General features: G+C 40.1%; 1 protein-coding gene across 1 annotated transcript in view; it reads right to left on the minus strand.

Annotated features, from left to right (window-relative positions):
• Positions 1 to 21821, minus strand: part of RYR2 (ryanodine receptor 2) — a 756803-nt gene that overhangs the window by 457862 nt on the left and 277120 nt on the right. The window contains exon 4 of the mRNA XM_047824653.1: positions 6142 to 6162. Coding sequence (XP_047680609.1) covers positions 6142 to 6162 — 21 coding nt within the window. The remainder of the gene's footprint in view (positions 1 to 6141; positions 6163 to 21821) is intronic.

Raw genomic sequence — 21821 nt, forward strand, 5'->3', positions numbered from 1 at the left:
CTCTCTCCCTCTCTCCCTCTCTCTCAAAAATAAAAATTAAAAAATTTTAAATAAAATAAACTAAAACAAGCTGTTATTTCAGTTTTATGAAATGACAACTGATTTAAAAATGTAATACTTCTATACATGGACCTTAGAGTTTTAAAAGAACCTTTACTGAAATAATCTTCTCAAAAATTATATAGATCTGGAATTAGCACAAAATAAACATTTGGGGGCTTGTCACTAAAAAGAATCATCCAATCCAACAATCTGAAAGGCTAGGGCAAAATTTTGATGCAGGAGGACCTTTTAAAATGAAGTTTCCACTGAGGGCAGGAAAAGTCCTACTTTGCACACAGGCTATCCACTGAATTTCTTATTTGCCATCTTTTCTCTTGCATGTAGCAAGATGCTAGGATTTCTCCATAATCCCCCAACTGGTAACCTCTACTTTGCAAGTGGGGATATACATCTGGTAAATTTCACGATGTTGAAAAAAGAAAAAGACCTCTCACCACCAAAGACTTGAGGTTATTGGTGACTATCTGTTTAACTGAAGTATAAGTGACAGGCAATGTTTTATTAGTTTCAGGTGTATGACATTGCTTCACCAACGTATAGATTACGTAAAGCTCCCCACTGTAAGTGCAGTCACCAAACATTATGACAATATTATTGACTATATTCCCTATGCTGTACTTTTCATCTCGGTGGCTTATTTTATAACTGGAAGTGTGTACCTCTTAATCCGCTTCACCCATTTTGACCATCGCCCCCGCCCCACCGCCACGTTCCCTCTGGCGACCACTAGTTTGTTGTATGTATGAGTCTGTTTCTGTTTTTTTGTTTCTTCATTTGTTTTTTAGATTCTACATGTAAGTGAAATGACCTGGTATTTATCTTTCTCTGTCTGACTTCACTTATCATAATTCCCTCTAGGTCCATCCATGTTGGTGGTTATTTTAAATTAATAATGTTCCCAATATATTTGAGGGACCAAAAGAAGTTTAAAAGTAACAACTCCAAGGTCCAAGTGTATATCAATATATACTATCTAATAGGATATATGTATGCATATTTGTAATAACAAAACCCTCAACTATTTCTCTTATGATAAAAATACTGTATGTAAATACTTAACTTTCTAGGGATTCTCCACTGAAAATATCCAAAACTGAACTGATTGACAGGCATGTTGACTGCAGGCCCAGAGATCATCTAAAAGGGGCACGGCTTTCATTACCATGAAGGAGCAGTGATACCTGTAATCACTGAGCCTGTGGCTATGCTCTCACATGGCTCATAATAATAACTATCTGGTTACAGGTGCATGCTCGTATCTTTTAAATAATTCACTATATTTGGGGGGCAGATTGGTCATCACTTTTGTCATTTTCAACCGATTGACAATTCTGTACAGAAAGGATTTACATGAACTGCCTTTTCTTTTGAGTGTCATGAATTTGACAATATATATGTGTGTAATTATCCACTTCTTCTTTTGAAGGGCGAAGAAAAATAAATGCTTCTGAAAGGCTACCATAAATCCTCCCATTTTGGCTCGCTGACACAGGTTTATAAATCACTGAGCTGCATGAACGCCTAAAATATGAAGTAAAAGAGCTATTTAGGGCTTTCCTCTTTTTGTAGCTTGTCTCGTGAAAAAAATTTCTCTAAATCAAAACCAACAAATTGATCTCTGCACAAAACATATGGATCATAATGACCCGAAGATACATAAAGCCTCACCTATACTCAGATCACCACCTACATATAAAAAATTATGTATACCAGGGTGTCTTACTTTGGCTCAGGTCATGAGCTCATGGTTCACGAGTTCAAACCCCATGTCGGACTCTGTGCTGACAGCTCAGAGCCTGGAGCCTGCTTCAGATTCTGTGCCTCCCTCTCTCTCTCTCTCTGCCCCTCCCCAGCTCATAATCTCTCTCTGTCTCTCAAAAATGAATTAACGTTAAAAAAATTTTTTTAATTGTGTATATCAAAGTATAGAACATTCTATTTTTTTCCAAACCATTTCAAACACGTATGAACCTTGAAAACATGAAAGCATTTCACAGGCCCTCACATGGCAGTACATGCACATGAAAACACATTACTGTTTTTAAACTGCTATTCAGTTAGGAACATTTGAAAGAATTTTGTATCTTACCAATTACAACAGCATCAACGTATTCCTGAAAAGAGCAAGTATATGTACGAGACCTCATTCGGACTACAGACACTGCTCCACATCTGACAAATATCACACTGTTTTCCATCCCTTCGTCCCAGCTCCGCCCAACCCCACGCACGAGGCTAGAGGCCTGCAACCCCAGGCACCACGCCAGAGGCCGATGCTATGGGTTAGGGGTGCCAGAAGGCTGGGGTGCAGTAGACAGAAATAACAGGCAATCTATCACCTGCTACTCCAGACCCACCAATGTTATTCTCCCTTCGTGTGTGAAGAGCGACATTTGATTACTCAATGGGCTTATGATTAAATGCAAAATACTCAAAGATGCTCAAAGAGACACTGGGAAACCAGTGGAGAGAGGAAGGGCGGGAAGGGGGGAGGAAGAGACTGATTAAGACTGATTGACCTTTGATGAAGCTATCCGGAATTATACTATCAGAAAATTTACAAAGGAGCCATTTGCCTTTCCATATATATGTAAATTTTACAGGGCTCCTAAAGGTCTTAATCTGCGGTTGGTAAATGCCCTGTGTAGTTAAGCAAGTATAATTGTTAAAATGGGACACCTGTCTCAGAACAAAGTGATGGCAAAGAGTACCATATTCCAAACTTACTGTTATACCACCAAAAGGGGCGGATGAAAATCGGCCTGCTGCCCTTGGCTGACCCCCAGCTCTGGTCTTCCAGAAGCGGTCGGGGAGCAAAAGGATGGTTCTTGGAAGGAGGTTTTGGGAGCTTCTGAGTCCTGCTCTTGCCCACCCAAGCCTGCCCTCACCTCAAGCCTAGAGAGAGTGGCTTCGGGGACACCTGTGTCCCCCAGGAGGTGGAACACAAGAGACCGGTGTCCGACTGTGCCTGGAGATGAAGACAAAGGGACGGGCTAGGCAGGCTGTGGCAGCAGAGGGCAAGGAGGGGGCTTGCTGTTAGAGACAGGCTGCTCCAGAAAGAGCTGGCCTGGGGATGTCCGTAATGCCCCCAAGAGGCCTTGGGACAAGGCAGTCGTCACCACCGACCAGCTGGGGGATCACTGGCTGAGGCAAGAGAACCATAGGTCAGATTTCTGGTGACGGGCATTCCCCAGAAAACTGTCCCAAGTGCCCCAGAGAGTGCTCACCTTAACACCTGACAAGCCCAATGAAGGTCACTGTCATCAAGAAAGACTTCCTGCCAGGGGCACGTGGGTGGCTCGGTTGGTTAAGCAGTTAAGCATCCGACTTTGGCTCAGGTCATAATCTCGCAGTTTGTGGGTCGGAGCCCCGGGTCAGGCTCTGTGCAGACAACTCAGAGCCTGGAGCCTGCTTTGGATTCTGTGTCTCCCTCTCTCTGCCCCTCCCCTGCTAGCTCACTCGCTCTCTCTCACAAAAATAAACATTAACATTTTTTTTAAAAAAGACTTCCTGCCAACTTCCCTCTTCTTCCATGTTCCTGCTGCACCCTGACAGGGGCAGGAGCGCTGGGCAACGGGCAAGGGTGTGAGGACCCTGGCAGAGCGAAGTAAGAGGCAGCTTCCCACCCCTTCCCCCCTCCCCTCCTGGGTTCCAGCCTAGGGTGGCCCGAGCTCCAACACAGGTCAACCTACATGAACTTCAGACCCCCCCCCCCCCCAATTACACAGGATTGCATGATTTGGTTACCAAAATGAGACTTTTGTGACTTGAAATGACTGGGGGAGGGGTTCTTACTGTCTGAATATAAGAGAGGTCATGGGACCCATCCTAATTTAAGGAATGGGACAAAGGAGTAGAGGCCCCATAGAGCAGGTGGGTAGGCAGGGGGTTAAACTGCTTTTCTGTTACCCTTCAAGGTACCGGTTACAGTCGAATTTCAAACTTCTAATGGAAAATATGTAAGATTTGAACTACATGAGTCTTCAAAGAAAGGAAGAGCTCAAACCAAAAATTTACCGAGTCATATACTCATAATGATTACCAGTTTCCTCAAAACATGCCAGCAGGAATTTTCATTATATGATATCTAAATGGCAGCATATTTCAGCATCAATGTTTTATTGTTAATATAATGGTACTATCTTAGAACAAGAAAGGACTGGTCCAGATTCTAATCCTATAGATGAGGAGATAACAGTCGACAGATAGCCTACATAAGGTTATAAAGCTAGTTACTTGCAAAGCTGAACTGCATGATTTTCAGCTCAATGTTTCTTCCTTTTCTTTCTCAGATCCAGAAAGCAACCTCGGCTGCGAAGATTTACGAATAAACTTGGTAAGAATGAAGTCTGAGATGTGAAATTGTTACGAAAATGAGAGAAAGAAAAGCCACACGGTGAGGTAGGTCAAGAGTAACCAGACACAGGGAGGAAGAGAGGGAAACACTTACAGACAAAGGAAAAGAGGGTTCCCATTTGTTCATGAATTCTATTTCCAGATTTGAAAGTGGCTTGACTGGTTGGTTCAAGAAAAAGTGATCTCTGGGTACAGCACCTAAGTTGACTAATGGAAGTAAAGGGGCACCAAAATGAGAAAAGACAGACTCATTTTAGGACAGCAGACATTGGCAGGGAGCCACCAAAAGACGACCAACATGTTCGTAGAGACAGGCCTTTATTCCCAAGACAAGAAGAGTGTAAAGCTTGGACCAGAACTCTAACTATAGGAACAGAAGACATGAAATTTCAAAACAACAACAACAAAAAAGTTGAACAGAATTAGTAATCGTTTAGCTATGAAGAGACAGATGATGAGTTTACATTCTCGCCAGAAATATAATATAGAAGTAGCAGGTCTCAAAATTCTATGGGTATCATCATCATGGAAATGGCAATTAAAAAACACAAAAAAGCTTTCCATCAATATAAAGGGATGCAGTAAGTGAAAAAGAGCCAAGATTCACAAAAAGCCAAGTGAACATGCATTCGTTTCACTGGTAGAAACACCACTGAAAGGCTACTGAAAATCAGGTAGCAAAATGCTCAAAAATATTGTGAATATCAAGAGACTCATATCCCAGGATCAGGGAAAATAATAAATATAGAATGAAGCCATCGGTCAAGCCAATCTTTAGAAGTCAATATTTGGGGCGCCTGGGTGGCTCAGTCGGTTAAGGTTCTGACTTCGGCTCAGGTCATGATCTCAGGCTTCATGAGTTCAAGCCCCACATCGGGCTCTGGGCTGACAGCTCAGAGCCTGGAGCCTGTTTCGGATTCTGTGTCTCCCTCTCTCTCTGCCCCTCCCCTGCTCTTGCTCTGTCTCTCTCTCTCTCAAAAATAAACAAATATTAAAAAAAAAATTTTAAGTCAATATATTAAGTCACAAAGCAAATAAAAACAAAATAATACAACAAAAATAATAAAACATGCTTCCCTGTTTTGCATGCTCGGGAAAAAAAGTGTTGGTGAGACTCTAATTTCCATTCAGAATTAAAGGTATTCAGGGTGTTCAGGACTGTAAAGATTCTTCTCTCCTTTCAGCAGATGAGGAAAGTGACATCGGAGTAGTAACATGGCCACCTTACATGATTTGTCACAATGTTGGTCCACACTTTGCCTCCAGAACCCTGTCACCTGCATCTTTCCTCACAATACTGACAACACCTGTACTTTTAAAGATTCCATTAATACAGATAACAGACTGTCTATAGAGCATGGAAAACATAAGAGCTAAGCAGGAGGGCTTTAAGAGTAAGTAGTCGAGATTTGTTGGATAAGAGATAAACAATTCTGATTCCTGTTGATCAGAAGCCTATCATAATTACAAATTATATAGAAAGCATATACTTCTAGGTAGGGAGAGTTTTCCAATCTACCTCATTTCAGAAGAAGCAAAACCAAAACTTCGTAAGGTTCTACGTAGAGACCAGTACAATATGTGTTCATTACAAGATAGCAGTTAGTTTGAATACTCATAGTACAAGCCACACTCGGAAGCAAGACAGAAAGATTAGAGGCAATAGGAAACATGCACTTGTTTAAGATCACAGTTTCTTTGTAAATACATGGAAACACATACCCATTTTTCCACATCAACTTGCTGGGGAAAGAAAAAGCCAAAATAAATAACAAGCAAACAAATAAATGCCTGGCAAAGTTTCAATTACTGTCATTTAAATAAATGGTCCCTGCACCAAAATCTTCCATTTCTAATGGAAAATGAAAGTACTCAAATTGTAATTAATAACATTTAATCTCAAACAAACCAGAAAAAGTCAATTAACTTACTAATCGGAATTTTTAAAGTTATTAAGCTGGAAAAGCACCAGGTACACGAAATCATAACAATCCAACATATTCAAAACCAAACATGAACACTGATCTGATTCTCAAACCTAATAGGCTTCCAGATTTAGGGACCAGTCTTCTCCTCTAACTGTAAGTATCTATTTAATGAAAATAGAAATATAGCGGTCAATTTAGAAATACAGCATCTAACCATAAAAATCTTTCATGAAATAAAAGTAAACTTTCTCTTACCCCAATCTTCCTCACATTGTATAAAATGTCACAATATAACAAAAGGCATGCCTTGCCAAAAAATCCTGAAATTGTATCAGCATCAAATTTTTTTATTGCATTTATTAATGAATGCATGTTAGTCTCATAATCATTATGAGATTCCTTAAAAATATCGGTGAATAAAATTATATTCCAAAGTATAAAATAGAATTAAAAAAAAAACCCATATGTCAACAAAGACTGTCTGTCTCTACAATGCCCTCAGTTCCTAGCAAATCGATCAGAAAAAAAAAATAAAAGTCAACTTTAAGTCTCAGAGTTGTTTGACTTGTGAGACTTGAGGTTTGTTTCAGACTCTTCATACACTAAGTTTATTTGTAACTTTTTTCCTTAGGCAACTCATTAATTGGGGAAGATCTCAGGCTAGTTAGGCAGAAATCTTGGGCCATGGCCAGGAATCTGCATCCCTTAGTAAGCAAGCTTGTGGAAGGAAATGTGCACAGATGTAACACACAGTGGTTATTTTTAAAATATTAGACAGTGATATAAAAATATCAACTTAAGTACACAGGTGGAATTGTTTTGAAGCCCCAGGAGGCTACTTACAAGACAGCATTTTGGTTTATTTAATAATTTATTTAGTCCTCTGAAAAATCTGTTATAAGTTTTAAAAACACACAATTGCTTTTTGAGAACAACTTACTGAATGGAAAGACCTGGTTTTCACTCTAAATTTTTAAGATACTTGGCTGTGATATAAAGTTCAAGTCCTCATTACAACGGGATGACTTTGTTTCTTCAGATACTGGGGAAGAGGGAAACAATTTAATCGTGACTAGTTGTAATATAGTTACCATTTACTTTTCTACCTCCCAAGGACAAATCCTTGTATTTGTTCTCTTTCAAGAGCAGTAATTCAAGAAAATGTGAAATGATTTCCTTTAAATAGTTGTCGGGAAAACAAAATATGCCATATTTGCAATGACTCCGTTGATGAGCAAAGACAGTTTATTAATCCATCATTTTCACTTCTAAATGTTAAACATTCTCTCTCTCTCTCTCTCTCTCTCTCTCTCTCTCTCTCTCTCACACACACACACACACACACACACACACACACACGCATTTGCATCACTGCAAAGATAAAGTGTTGTAGGATTTTTCTAGAAGAAAGAACTTGTAATCAAAAGTCAGTAACTAATATTAGTAATAGAAGCTCTCTACTGATCTATAGTTACAAGGAGAAACAATTTCTTAAAAGTAGCAAGAATTAGTAGCAATATAACAAACTCAGTATCCCAATACCCAAAGAAAGGCTTAGCAACAGCATGTGCTGGAGGTGAATTATCACATCAACACAAAAGACAAGACAAATGGCCCACAGATTTAAAAGACTAAACGGCAATAAAGTTGTAATTATGCATAAGCAAGGCAGAGCGATTTCATGACACATCTCTTACTAATGTTAACAAGAACCATTTCATTAAATGCCTGCAAAAGGTGAAGAGGAGAATGATTTCTGTGGAGATAATTGAGGAAGGGAAATATAAAGTTCACAATAACCTTGATTAATTTTATAGTTTAAATAATTACCAAATCCATAAAGCATATAAGACAAATGAACATTTATTCTAATCATTTATTATCCAAATATTTGGGATTTTTAAAATGTGCAGAAATTACATTAGAGAAAATAAATATATTAACATCTCTAGGAAATTACATTAAGTATTCTATCATAATAAGACTAAAAAAAATGGCAACCTCATTTTTCAAAGAAAACAAAACTGCCATTAAGGAAAATAAAAGAGTAGTTTAAATTCCAAGTTGATTTAGCAAAGGACAGAAGTTAAAAATATAGTATAAAAGCAATTAATTCTAAATTGTATCATTATATGAAAGATAAAATATTCATATGACATCTCTTTGTATTCATATTTTAATTAATACTTTCAGGATATATAAATTGTTTATAAAGTATGAATTTTGGTTGTTTCTTTCAAATTGCTTGAGTTAATGGGGCGCCTGGGTGGCGCAGTCGGTTAAGCGTCCGACTTCAGCCAGGTCACGATCTCGCGGTCCGGGAGTTCGAGCCCCGCGTCAGGTTCTGGGCTGATGGCTCAGAGCCTGGAGCCTGTTTCCGATTCTGTGTCTCCCTCTCTCTCTGCCCCTCCCCCGTTCATGCTCTGTCTCTCTCTGTTCCAAAAATAAATAAACGTTGAAAAAAAAAATTCAAATTGGTTGAGTTAAGCCTTACTGTGTAAGGTGAAGAATTTTATTATCATTAAATCTGTAAGTCACATATTAAGCAGTTACTATGTGCCAGGCTTTGAACTAAATGTTTTACATGTAATCTTCTTATCTGCATTTTATATATGAAGATAAAAATGACATATAAAGGTGTTACAAATCCTCCACAATGAAAAAATGTCACTTAGTTATTAAACAATGGAACTTAACCTTGACATTGTGTCTCTAACGGCAAAGCCCCACACTCTCATGCCACTACTTGGTACACCATATTCAAGTTACATCATCTTTTTTTTTCCTTGTCTCAAATTTTTATTCTGCATTCAATTTGAAATTGCTCAACAGCCTATTTCTTCAAGTTTATTCATTTTGAGAGACAGAGAAAGAGAGCGCACCGGTGCACAAGTGGGGGAGAGGCAGAGAGAGAGAGAGAGAGACAGACAGACAGACAGACAGAGAGAATCCCAGGCAGGCTCTGCACTGTCAGCACAGAGCCCAATAAAGGGCTCAAACCCAGGAACCATGAGATCATGGCCCAAGCTGAAATCAAGAATCTGACTCAACAGCCTATTTGTTAGTTAAGTGCCGCCCAGTATAATATGTTAACATCAAGATAAGAGAAAGAAAAATGCACCTATAACATCAAACATGTTATTTAGTATCACTTGTTCAAAGCATGTTTGGTTTTTTGCATAGATACATTTACAGTGTTTGTTTATTGTTGAGAGAGAGAGAGAGAGAGCAAGCAGGGGAGGGGTAGAGAGGGAGACACAAAATCCAAAGCAGGCTCTAGGCTCCGAGCTGTCAGCACAGAGCCCAATACGGGGCTCAAACTCAAGAACCATGAGATCATGACCTGAACTGAAGTCTGACACTTAACTGACTGAGCCACCCAGGTGCCCCAAGAATTTTTAATATCAAGGCATAACACAAACAAATAATCAAAATCTTTAATGCATGCCGACAATCCACTACCCTGCTGTTAAATTTTTTTGAGTAATAAATTAGAGAAAAGTGAAAAAGAAATTCTCTACCCTACAAATAATTCTCTACCACACAGGCTGTTTATTATTAAGATTGGAATAGGGGAGCAGGGACATGAAAATTCGCACACTGTGTTCCAGCATTCAAAACACAATGAAGTCATCTAGATTTTTTAAAGCAAATTATGATTTGGAGAGGCCATGTTTTTAATGAATATATTCATTTCAGAATATACTGAATTCTGAATATATTGAATAATGAATATATTCAGTTCAGAAAAATATGCAAGCCATGAGTATAGAGTTTGCTGAAATTTTACTGAGTAAATGAGCCCATGTAATCAGCTCCAGATCTAAACAGAGGACACGACCATGACCTAGAAACTTCCTTCACACCCTCCCCAAAGATAGCAATTATTCTATCAATATTAATTTAAATATTTACTTATTTTTTTTTAATTTTTTTTCAACGTTTATTTATTTTTGGGGGGACAGAGAGAGACAGAGCATGAACGGGGGAGGGGCAGAGAGAGAGGGAGACACAGAATCGGAAACAGGCTCCAGGCTCTGAGCCATCAGCCCAGAGCCTGACGCGGGGCTCGAACTCCCGGACCGCGAGATCGTGACCTGGCTGAAGTCGGACGCTTAACAGACTGCGCCACCCAGGGGCCCCTACTTATTTTATTTTTGAGAGAGAGAGAGAGAGAGAGAGAGGATGGATGAGCAGGGTAAGGGAAGAGAAAGGGGGAGACAGAGAATCCCAAGCAGGCTCCACACTGTCAGTGGTGTGAGATACAGGGCTTGATCTCAGGAACGTGTGAGATCATGACCTGAGCTGAGATCAAGACTTCAACGCTTAACCGACTGAGCCAGCCAGGCACCCAAGTTTTACTTTTCTTATTTTGAAAATATAGACTATGTTCTCTTAGTGGACATTAAGTTTGTAAAACTCATCACACTGTTGTGGGTAGTAGGAATTAATTCATTTTCCTGGCTTTGTAACACCCTTTTGTATGAATATATCACAATTTGCATATCTATTCAACAGCTGAAGGAGCAATTAGTGGTCTACTGCAACTTGGAAAGGGAACTAACGAAATTTTCTCTCATTTTTCAACAAGACCTCACGCAAACAATAGAAGATTCAAAATAAATTAAAACTGCTTTGTTTTGGCTTACATGTTTCCTTCCTCTGCCTCCCCACACAAAACATGGATTCCTTGGTGCCTAGTTATTAATTGAATAAGTTACCAGACTGCCATTTAATAAGGAATTAAAAGAAAGCCACATTATATGCTTTTATTAAATATCGGCATATAGGTAGGTCAATCACATCTCAACAAGCAATGAGCTCATCCCTTGGCAGCAGGAGGGGAAAGATACTAATATCATTAAGAACCTACTACCTGTACTAGGTATTTTTATATTTATATTTTTATATTTTATATTATATTTATACTCACTTTCTCTCCTATAAATATTAGTCTCAACAGAAAGGATTTTTTTCTTTTCTTTTTAATTTTCATACATATTTATAAATAATAGAATTGCATGGGGGGCTGGGGGGCTCAGTCGGTTAAGCGTCCGACTTCGGCTCAGGTCATGATCTCACCGTCTGTGAGTTCGAGCCCCACGTCGGGCTCTGTGCTGACGGCTCAGAGCCTGGGGCCCTTTTCAGATTCTACGTGTCCCTCTCTCTCTGCCCCTCCCCTGTTCATGCTTTGCCTCTCTCTGTCTCAAAAATAAATAAATGTTAAATAAATAAATAAATAAATAAATAATAGAACTGCAGATTTGCTGGACCTCAAACTGAGGTGTTTACTTAAACGCTCTCAGGAGCAAGCCACATAATATTAAAATGGAAAATACAAAGTATTAAATTAGAACAAATAGATGTGGTGCTAATGTTAAGGAAATTATAAATAAATAAAAAATAAATTATACATATATAAATCATACGTATATAAGTTATAAATAAAAAGAAGTATGTCTCCACAGTTCAATATGGAATGTGATTTGTATTTAACTTTTTTAATTAAAAAAAATTTTTAATGTTTATTTACTTTTGAGAGACCGAATGCGAGTGGGTTAGGGGCAGAGAGAGAGGGAGACACAGAATCCGAAGCAGGCTCCAGGCTCCGAGCCATCAGCACAGAGCCCGACGCGGGGCTCATACTCATGGACCCCCGTGAGATCATGACCTGAGCCGAAGTCAGACGCTTAACCGACTGAATCACCCAGGCACCCCATGATTTGTATTTTAAACCACACGAGACCCTGAAGTCCTTTCTACCGTTAGTTTAAGGGCAAAAAAAATTCACCATAAATTTAGTTAAGCAAATGAAGTCACAAAAATCCAGTAAAATTCACTGTATTACACTTTAGTCAAATTTCCTGGCTTTATTCTGATTTTTGTATTAATCAGGCAGAAGCTTCACATTCTGGGGAGTCTGTGAAACAATGAAACGGACTTAACACAATACAGTAAACTTAGCAATTTCCTACACTAACACATTTAACTTAATTCCAGGAAAGAGTTTAGAAAACCTACTTGAAGTTTAATTTGTTTTTCTTCTAAAATTTAAACTAGATAATAGAGGACTAAGATTTACTGCCTCTGAATTATTCCCATTTTAGAAAAGGAACAGTTCCTGTAATACTGTTTAAATTGCTTTCTGAATTTGTCCAAATCCTTAGGAACACCTACTTTCTCGAAGCCAGAATATGTCAAAATGACTCTTGCATAAACTTTAATATTAACATGATTTAAACAAGATAGGTGCTAAGAAATAACAGAGTGGCTCTCTTCCAGGTAGGTTCTTATGAGAATTATAATGTTCAATTAAATGCCACAAGTACATTCATTTGGGAAAATAAATAATTAAGAAGAGTATGAACAATTTTTGAGGGGAAGAAAGTAGTGAGGTGAAACTAGTCCTATTAAATATTAAAACATTTCCAAAATACAGTGATCAAATCGGTGCTGTTTGGGCATAATAACGGACAGACATGTATGACAAAATACATAATTCAGAGTAACACATTTGGGAATGTATGAATTTAATGTATGACTAAAAAGGCTTCACAATCAATAAAAAAGGGAATCATCAGTCATGAACAATGATGGAAGTTTTGCTTAGCTACAGGGGGAAAAAAATCAACTTCCATACTAATTTAAGTAAATTCCAGATGAATCTACACTGAGTAATAATAAGCTCCATGTAACAATAAGCTCATAAATAAATTCCAGATCCATTTATTATAAAAAAAGTGAGGGATGCAAAGAGGGATGCCCTGATTTTAACAAAACAATTCAACGCAATTCCCATCAAAATCCCAACAAGTTATTTTGTGGGTACTGACAAACTGATTCTAAAGCTTTTACGGGAATGCGAAAAAAGCCCACAAGAGCCAACGAGACATTGAAAGAGAAACATTGAGAAGCCTGACACGACCCAACATCAAGACTTACTCTAAACTGATAGCGATTAAGACAATATAGGACTGGCTAAAGAACAAACAGATCACTAGAACAGAACAGAAGGCCCAGAGACAGACTCATACATACATAGTCAATTGATCTTTGACAAAGGTACAAAGGTAATTCAATGGAAAAAAGATGCTCTTTTCACCAAACAATGCTGGAACAATGAATCTAGATGCACACCTTAAACTCTTGGGAAAAATTAATTCAAAGTGTATCACAGACTTAAATATAAAACATAAGACAATAAAACCCCTAAAAGGCAACACGGGCAAAAATCTGCCTGACCTGGGGTTTGACCATGACTATTCAGATAACAACACCAAAGCCTGATCCATGGGGGGAAAAAAAGCTAAGATGGGCTTCATTAAAATGAAATCTTTTGCTCTGTGAAAGATACTGTTAGCCAAATGGAAAGACGAGCCACAAATGGGAGAAAATCTTCACAAGATACATACACCATCAAGCACTGGAATATACAAAGAACTCTTAAAACTCAACAATAGGAAAACAAACAGCCCACTTGAAAACTTAGCAAAAGATCTCACAGGCACCTCATCAAAGAAGATATACGGCGACAACCACAGGAAAAGACGCCCAACATCATATGCTATCGGGGAATTGCAAATTGAAGTGATAATGAGATACCACCGCACATCTATTAGAATGCCTAAAATCCAAAAACTGACAAGAGCAAAGGCCAACGAGGAGGGACAGCAACAGGAACTCTCATTCACTGTTACTCGGAATGCAGCATGGTACAGCCACGTTGGAAGAGAGTCTCTTACAAAAAAGAAACATAGGGTTTCTTCCAGGATGGATTTGAGGTGGATGCTACGAGAAACACATGCTAACATTATGATCCAGAAATCACGTTCCTTAGTATTTACCCAGAGGAGTTTAAAACTCATGCCTACATGGAAAGTGGAGCCCGAGATTTACGGCAACTTTATACGTCGTCGACAAAACTTGGAAGCAACCACGATGTTCTTCAATAGGTGTGTGGATAAATTGCTGGACACCCACAAAATGGAATATTATGCAGCAATAAAAAGAAATGAGTTATCAAGCTGGGAGCAGACACAGAAGAGTGTTAAACGCATATTGCTAGTATGAAAAGACTAGGTACCGTATGAGTCCAACTAATCAAAATCATGGAAAAGGCAAAACTATGGAGACAGTACATATCAGTGGTTTCCAGTGGCTGGGGGAGGGAGGGAAGCACAGGGGGTTTTTAGGGCCGTAAAACCATTCTGTATGACATAATCGTGGTACATACATGACATCATACATCTGTCAAAACCCACAGAATGTACAGCATGAAGAGTGAAGCGTCAAGTAAACTCTGGGCCCTGAGAGATCGTGGTGCATCAGCAGTGGCTCATGAATTATACCAAATGTACCACATGAATGCAAGACAGTAATAATAGATGAATTGGGGGCAAAGAGTATGAACACTTTCTCAACGGTTTCCTCTATACCTAAAACTGCTCTATAAAAAAACAAGAGAGGGGCGCCTGGGGGGCTCATTCGGTTAGGCAGCAAAATTCAGCTCAGGTCATTTCTCACAGTTTGTGGGTTCAAGCCCTGTATCGGACTCTGTGCTGACAACCCAGAGCCTGGAGCCCACTTTAGATTCTGTGCCTCCCTCTCTCTCTGCCCCTCCCCCACACGCGCTCTGTCTCTCTCTGCTTCTCAAAAATAAATAAACATAAAAAAAAATAAAGAAAAATTATTTTAAAAGGTGGGGAAGGGGGTGCCTGGGTGGCTCAGTCGGTTAAGCTTCCAGCTTTGGCTCAGATCTGATCTCACAGCTTGTGAGTTCAAGCCCCGCATCAGGCTCTGTGCTGACAGCTCAGAGCCTGGGGCCTGCTTCAGATTCTGTGTCTCCCTCTCTCTCTGCCCCTCCCCTGCTTGCTCTCTCTCTCTCTCTCTCTCTCTCTCAAAAATAAACATGAGGGGTGCCTGGGTGGCTCAGTCGGTTAAGCGTCCGACTTCGGCTCAGGTCATGATCTCGCGGTCCGTGGGTTCGAGCCCCGCGTCGGGCTCTTTGCTGACAGCTCAGAGCCTGGAGCCTGTTTCAGATCCTGTGTCTCCCTCTTTCTCTGCCCCTCCCCCACACGCGCTCTGTCTCTCTCTGCTTCTCAAAAATAAATAAACATAAAAAAAATAAAGAAAAATTATTTTAAAAGGTGGGGGAGGGGGTGCCTGGGTGGCTCAGTCGGTTAAGCTTCCAGCTTCGGCTTAGATCTGATCTCACAGCTTGTGAGTTCAAGCCCCGCGTCAGGCTCTGTGCTGACAGCTCAGAGCCTGGGGCCTGCTTCAGATTCTGTGTCTCCCTCTCTCTCTGCCCCTCCCCTGCTTGCTCTCTCTCTCTCTCTCTCTCTCTCTCAAAAATAAACATGAGGGGTGCCTGGGTGGCTCAGTTGGTTAAGCATCCGACTTCGGCTCAGGTCATGATCTCGCGGTCCGTGGGTTCGAGCCCCGCGTCGGGCTCTTTGCTGACAGCTCAGAGCCTGGAGCCTGTTTCAGATCCTGTGTCTCCCTCTTTCTCTGACCCTCCCCTGTTCATGCTCTCTCTCTCTCTGTCTCAAAAATAAATAAATGTTAAAAAAAAAAAATTTAAAAAAAAATTTAAAAAGCATGAAAAAAACAATTAAAAAAATAAGTGAAATACAAACATTTCAGACATGAAACCATATTGTGTGTATATAAATTGTAAATAACACACACTAAATATTTGCTATGTAATCTAAAAGGAGAGCAATGTAAGAAAACACGAAAGCCCAGTGATAGGGGACTCCGCGGAGAGAAATATTACTTCTGGCTGGGAGGATTAGGAGAGGGCTCAAGGAGGATGACACCTTGAACGTGTGCATAGAAGGGTGGGGTGAAAGGCCCAGGACTGTACGTGGAGGCATGTGTATGCTAAGTACATGAGAACAGGTATCTGCAGGCGGCACCTGGGTGGCTCAGTCGGTTGAGTGTCCGACTTCGCCTCAGGTCATGATCTCACGGTTCGCGAGTTCGAGCCCCATGCTGGGCTCGCTGCTGTCAGGGTACAGCCTGCTTCAGATCCTCTGCCCCCTCTCTCTCTGCCCCTCCCGTGCTCATGTGCTCTCTGTCAAAAGTAAATAAAACATTAAAAAAAAAAAAAAAGAATAGGTGTCTGCGGAAAATAGAGCATATTCAGGGAGCGAGTCCGGTTTGGATAGAAAATGGACAGAATGAAGAACTAAGGGCAGAAAGAAAGGAAAACTGGAGCCTTACATTCCTTCACAAGCACCAAGGTCACATGGTAACAATTACATTAGGAGCGGTCCGGGCAGGGGACCGTTGTACAACATTGATAAGCCAGTTAAAGGACTAGAAAGAGGACATAGTGAAAGCAATCCTTGACAAAGCAGCATGAGGGTGACCTACTTATTGGCTTGATCCATTCAAGGGCACAGACTCCTTCCTACTCAATGCTCAGAGGAACCAAAAACTCCTTGTGGGGAAACTACCAACCAATCAGCCATATTTAAGTATCTCGTAGCATCCACCTCAAAACCATCCTGGAAGTATAGCAACCAGAGCTCGTGAATGAATAAACGACATAATTCATTTCCCTACTCGTTATAATTGCCATACACACTAATACTTCTATCGTGTAAACCGTAAGAAACAAGATGAAATTTCCAGGTCACGGGGTGGGTGCAGACAATCCTGTTTTAATCTTTGACCCCGAAACCTGGTTTTTATCCCTACACTCCCTAAAAAAGCATTTGCTGGGTGTTTGCAATTCACACATTCCACTCACATCCTGTCCTGGAAGAAACAATCCTAGCTCCTCAGGCTCTCTCTCACCATCTACTCTGCAGAGAGCCTGGACCATAGTTACTCATCCATAGAGTAAGCAAAGGCAACCGATCCCAGCTTACAAAGTAGTCAATTTTCCTGGCTCACTGTGGCTCCTTCTGTTACTTACCTACCATTTCTCTTTCTCTTTGCATGGTCTAATCTTGTCAGGACACTTTTCTCTCATGCGAGAAAATGCAGTGTTTACAATATGTTCCTCCTGTCTCTCACCAGGCACACTTTCTCCAGAACTATGGGAATCAGTGCACTACAATATGGAGCCCATACTGCACACCCTTGGGTGCTTCTCTTGACGCTTTGTGAATGGTCTAGGGGCGTTTACGAGGGTTTCTGGTCCAGTAGAGAACTCTCCCATGGCTCCACACAGTCTTGGAGATACTGGCTTCACCATGACCTGAGAAGCCACATGAGCATAATCTGGTTGTACCCCCAGACCTGGCTTAAACGTTCCACCTGATCTCTCAAATCCTCAGGTCCCACTGGTCTTTGTCTTTCTCCCACAGCTCTGAGATTAGCTGCAAACGAGGGCAGCTTCTGGGGCGTCTGGGTGGCTCAGTCAGCTAACCATCCAACTCTGGATTTTGGCTCAGGTCATGATGTCACGGTCATGAGATCAAGCCCTGTGTCAGTCTCCATGCTCAGTGTGGAGCCTGATTAAGAGTCCCTCTCTCTCTCTCTCTCTCCCTCTACCCCTCCCACCCTCAAAAAAACAAAAATAAAAACAAAACCATCACCACCATCACAACAAAAGACAGCTTATGAGAGTATGTGGCTGCAACTCAGGCGAGCCACTTGGCCTCCTTCTAAATCTTTAAATCTGAGGGAGTGCCTGGATGGCTCAGTCGGTTGAGTGTCCAACTTCGGCTCAGGTCATGATCTCGCAGCTCATGACTTTGAGCCCCACGTTGGGTTCTGTGCTGACAGCTCAGAGCCTGGAGCCTGCTTCGGCTTCTGTGTCTCCCTCTCTCTGCCCCTCCCCTGCTTGGGCTCTGTGTCTCTCTGTCTCTCAAAAATAAACATTAAAAAAATTTAAATCCTCAAATCTGAAACTGTGTGAGAGATTTTGTATGCACACATTTTATCTGTATTTTCATCTGGTGAAAGGTTCTAGACCTTCTATCTGGTTCACAAAGGCACCATGCCTGGGGATGGCCATATAACGTCCCACCCGGACTGAGGCACTGTGGACAGGAAAAAGGGGAACTGGCAGAAAGTGAGTGGTGACAAGAGAGCTTAACCTGGATTGTGCCAGGCCAACAAGAATGTGTGGGTACCTGACTCCAAAGGTTATTTTCTCATTTTCCCTTCTGAAAACATCCCTTTTCTTCCACAACAGAGAGGGGCAAGGGGACAAAAGGCGGGACCTCACAGGCAAAAGTCCTACCTTTTGTTCAAAACCATTACAATAGCTGCAAGAACAGAATTTTTGGCACTTTTCAGCCCCCTAATTTTTGGTTTACAAAGTCTATCTTGCCCTTCCTCAAGCTGGCAATATTCCTGAACATCTGGTTTGTAACACGCATCCTAGGTGTTAATGATAGAGCAAGTGAACACAACAGACCAATGGGGTTTACTATCTAGTAGGGACAGGTGGTCTTGAAACACAATAGAAATGAAAATAAAAGTGAAACGAGCCACACAAAGACCGATATCCCATGATTTCACTCATATGTGTAATTTAAGACACACCACAGATGATCGTAGGGGAAGGGTAGGAAACATTAAGATAAAAACAGAGAGGGGAACCAACCATAAGCGACTCTTAAATACAGAGAACAAACTGAGGGTTGAAGGGAGTGAAGGGAGTGAAGGGTGGGGGGATGGGCTAAATGGGGGATGGGGATTTAGGAGGGCACTTGTTGGGATGAGCAGTGGGTGTCATATGTAAGAGATGAATCATTGGATTCTACTCCTGAAGCCAAGACTACACTGTATGTTAACTAACATGGGTATAAATTTTAAAAAAAGAAAAGAAAAGAGAAAAGAAAGGAAAAGAAAAAAACAGAAGTATATAGTATGTCAAAAGGTAACAGTTCTTTGGAGAACACTCAAGCAAGGGAAGGAAAAGAATTAGCTATGGAATGAGGAGAGGAACAGGCAGTATAGTCTGATAAGGAGCAGTGAGAGAAAGAAGTATTCTATCAAATTAGACTAGAATGTTTTAAGAAAATAAGGTCGAACTTTAAGAGAATAAAAACTAAGGGAGAGCTGGCTTGATAGTTTATGAATACCTTTAAATCGCTGGTCAATTCAGGAATAGTTTGTCCTGTGAATTTATTATCTGATTCATCTGCTATCACATGTTTCCATGTGAAAAATATTTTTAAACTTTTAAACGCACAAAAAATTGAGGAAGATGCCCAAATTGAATGAGAGTAATCAAATAAAATAATCTATACATTCAAGATTCATAATCTAAAACAGTGCAGAACTGAGCCACTGTGATTCAATTATATGTGGATTAAATTGGCCTCCTTATTGAGTTTGATGCTGGAGTCTTTGGAAACCACATCATTCAAATACATAGAAATATGTAGTATCCTTAGCTTTGGAGTAGAAAGTAGTCTTTCTTGATACAGAAAGACAGTAGAACAGAAAATGTCTACAGAAAAAAGATGCACATTTTAACCACAGACAAACATCCACATTCACAAAAGTGACAGATAAATAATTGTGGCTCAGCCCTTTAGATTATAATCATATTCATCTTTTAAATCACTGCACCAAGTTCACAGATAAAAGACAGGTACATGGCTATGTACAGAGGCTTTAGACAAGATGCTGGCTAATGACCACAAAAAGCTGGTGATTTGTTCATTTATTTGCATTATAACTCCATTCCCAAAACAGTATTTGTTCCCGAACAAATGGATGTTCCCAGACAGCAAGATAAAAAGAAGTCAGCCGCTTGAAAGAAAATGTTAAGTTATAGTAGCTATTTGGGAATTGAAGTTTCAATGCAAATAATAACATCAAATTGTCTTCAATATAAACAGACCAATCCACTAAGCTTTCCACAGTTTTTACCTGTTGAGGACATCAGCCATTTATGGTGTAATATAGGATTATGTATAGGGGAACAGTGCTGGAAAAGGGAGTAGAGGCTCCTTCCTCTGTACTCATTGAGAAAATGTTCTCGTCACTATTAGATCACTAAATTTCTCGAGAGCAAAGAGTCATTCTTATTTATCTCTGAATCTGCAGCCCAGAATTCCCGACAGCAACTCATTACCCTTTCATGGAATGAATGCAGCGTGAATCAGTTGGGCAGAAAAGGATATGGCTTTTCCATTTCTGACCTCTGGATACAAATGAAGCATAGACTTTGATCTCTTTTCCTAGATAAAGATTTAACTTGCTTGGCTCTAGATTCTGGAGAACCTCAACTATAAGTAAATATTTCCAATGAAGCCATAAGGATGCTAACTCCGTGTCTGCCATGTGCTGTAGCAAACAACGTTAGAAATTATCCAATGTTTATTTACACATGTGATTGTCTTCCTTCTTCCAAAAACAGAACCTAATTTTATAGGATGTACCTTTCTTCTCTCCCTCCCTATGCTTGGAACCAGTTGTGCTGACCACAGTTCCCCAATAAATACCACAGTCATAAGCATGCAGCAATGTGCATGAGAGAAAGTCTACTGGGAGGTTTCTTCATTGTCATACACAAAAATACAGAAAGCCAGCTCATTTGCCTGCCTAAGGAAGATGTTAGAGATATCATGTCTGAAGTCGCTACAGCCGTGTTGTAATCCCAAGGGAAACTAATCTAAGAACCAAGCAAACAGAGACAACAAAGGGAGAGAACAACAGAAAACCTGAGCCAGAGCCCTGATCAATTACAACTGGACCATAGGCCCGTGTGTCATTTTTTTGGTGTGTCATTTTTTTCAAAACCATATATGATTCAGTTGTAAAAGGTGACACAATAGTCTGTAATGTGATCCAGTTTATGGAAAAATATATTTATACGTGACATTCCAGATGGCTATAAACCAATCTTAGAGCAAAGTGATCTTCAGGGCAAAGGAGGGTTATGAAGAGAATATTCGCACTCAATACTCTTCTATATTACTGTTATGAGAATAAAAGGTTGAAATGGTGCTGCAATTTAAATTTTAACTTAAATTTAAGTGTATTTGGGGGCACCTGGGTGGCTCAGTCAGTTAAGCGTCCGGCTTCAGCTCAGATCGTGATCTCACGGGTCATGAGTTCAAGCCCTATGTCAGGCTCTGTGCTGACAGTTCAGAGCCTGGAGCCTGCTTCAAATTCTGTGTCTCCCTCTCTCTCTGTCCTTCCCCCACTTGTGTTTTGTCTCAAAAATAAATAAACATCCAAAAAAAATTTTAAGTGTATTTTTATATTGCATGCATGGGCAGGCACTAATTACATTTTCCCCCTTCCTGGCTTTATTGAGATATTAATTGATATACATCACTGTAGTAGAAGTTTTAGGTGTTCAGCACAATGGTTTGATTTACACAAATTATGAAATGGTTATTGCAATAAGTTTAGTTAGCATTCATCACCTCAACATAGATACAATAACAAAACAAAGTAAAAAAAGAAAAAAAAATTTCTGTGTGATGACAACCCTTAGGATTTACTCTCTTAACAACTTTCCTATACACCATAGTTGCACAGTTAACTAGTCAC

The sequence above is a fragment of the Prionailurus viverrinus genome, chromosome D2, assembly GCF_022837055.1.
Source record: "Prionailurus viverrinus isolate Anna chromosome D2, UM_Priviv_1.0, whole genome shotgun sequence".
Taxonomy (NCBI): domain Eukaryota; kingdom Metazoa; phylum Chordata; class Mammalia; order Carnivora; family Felidae; genus Prionailurus; species Prionailurus viverrinus.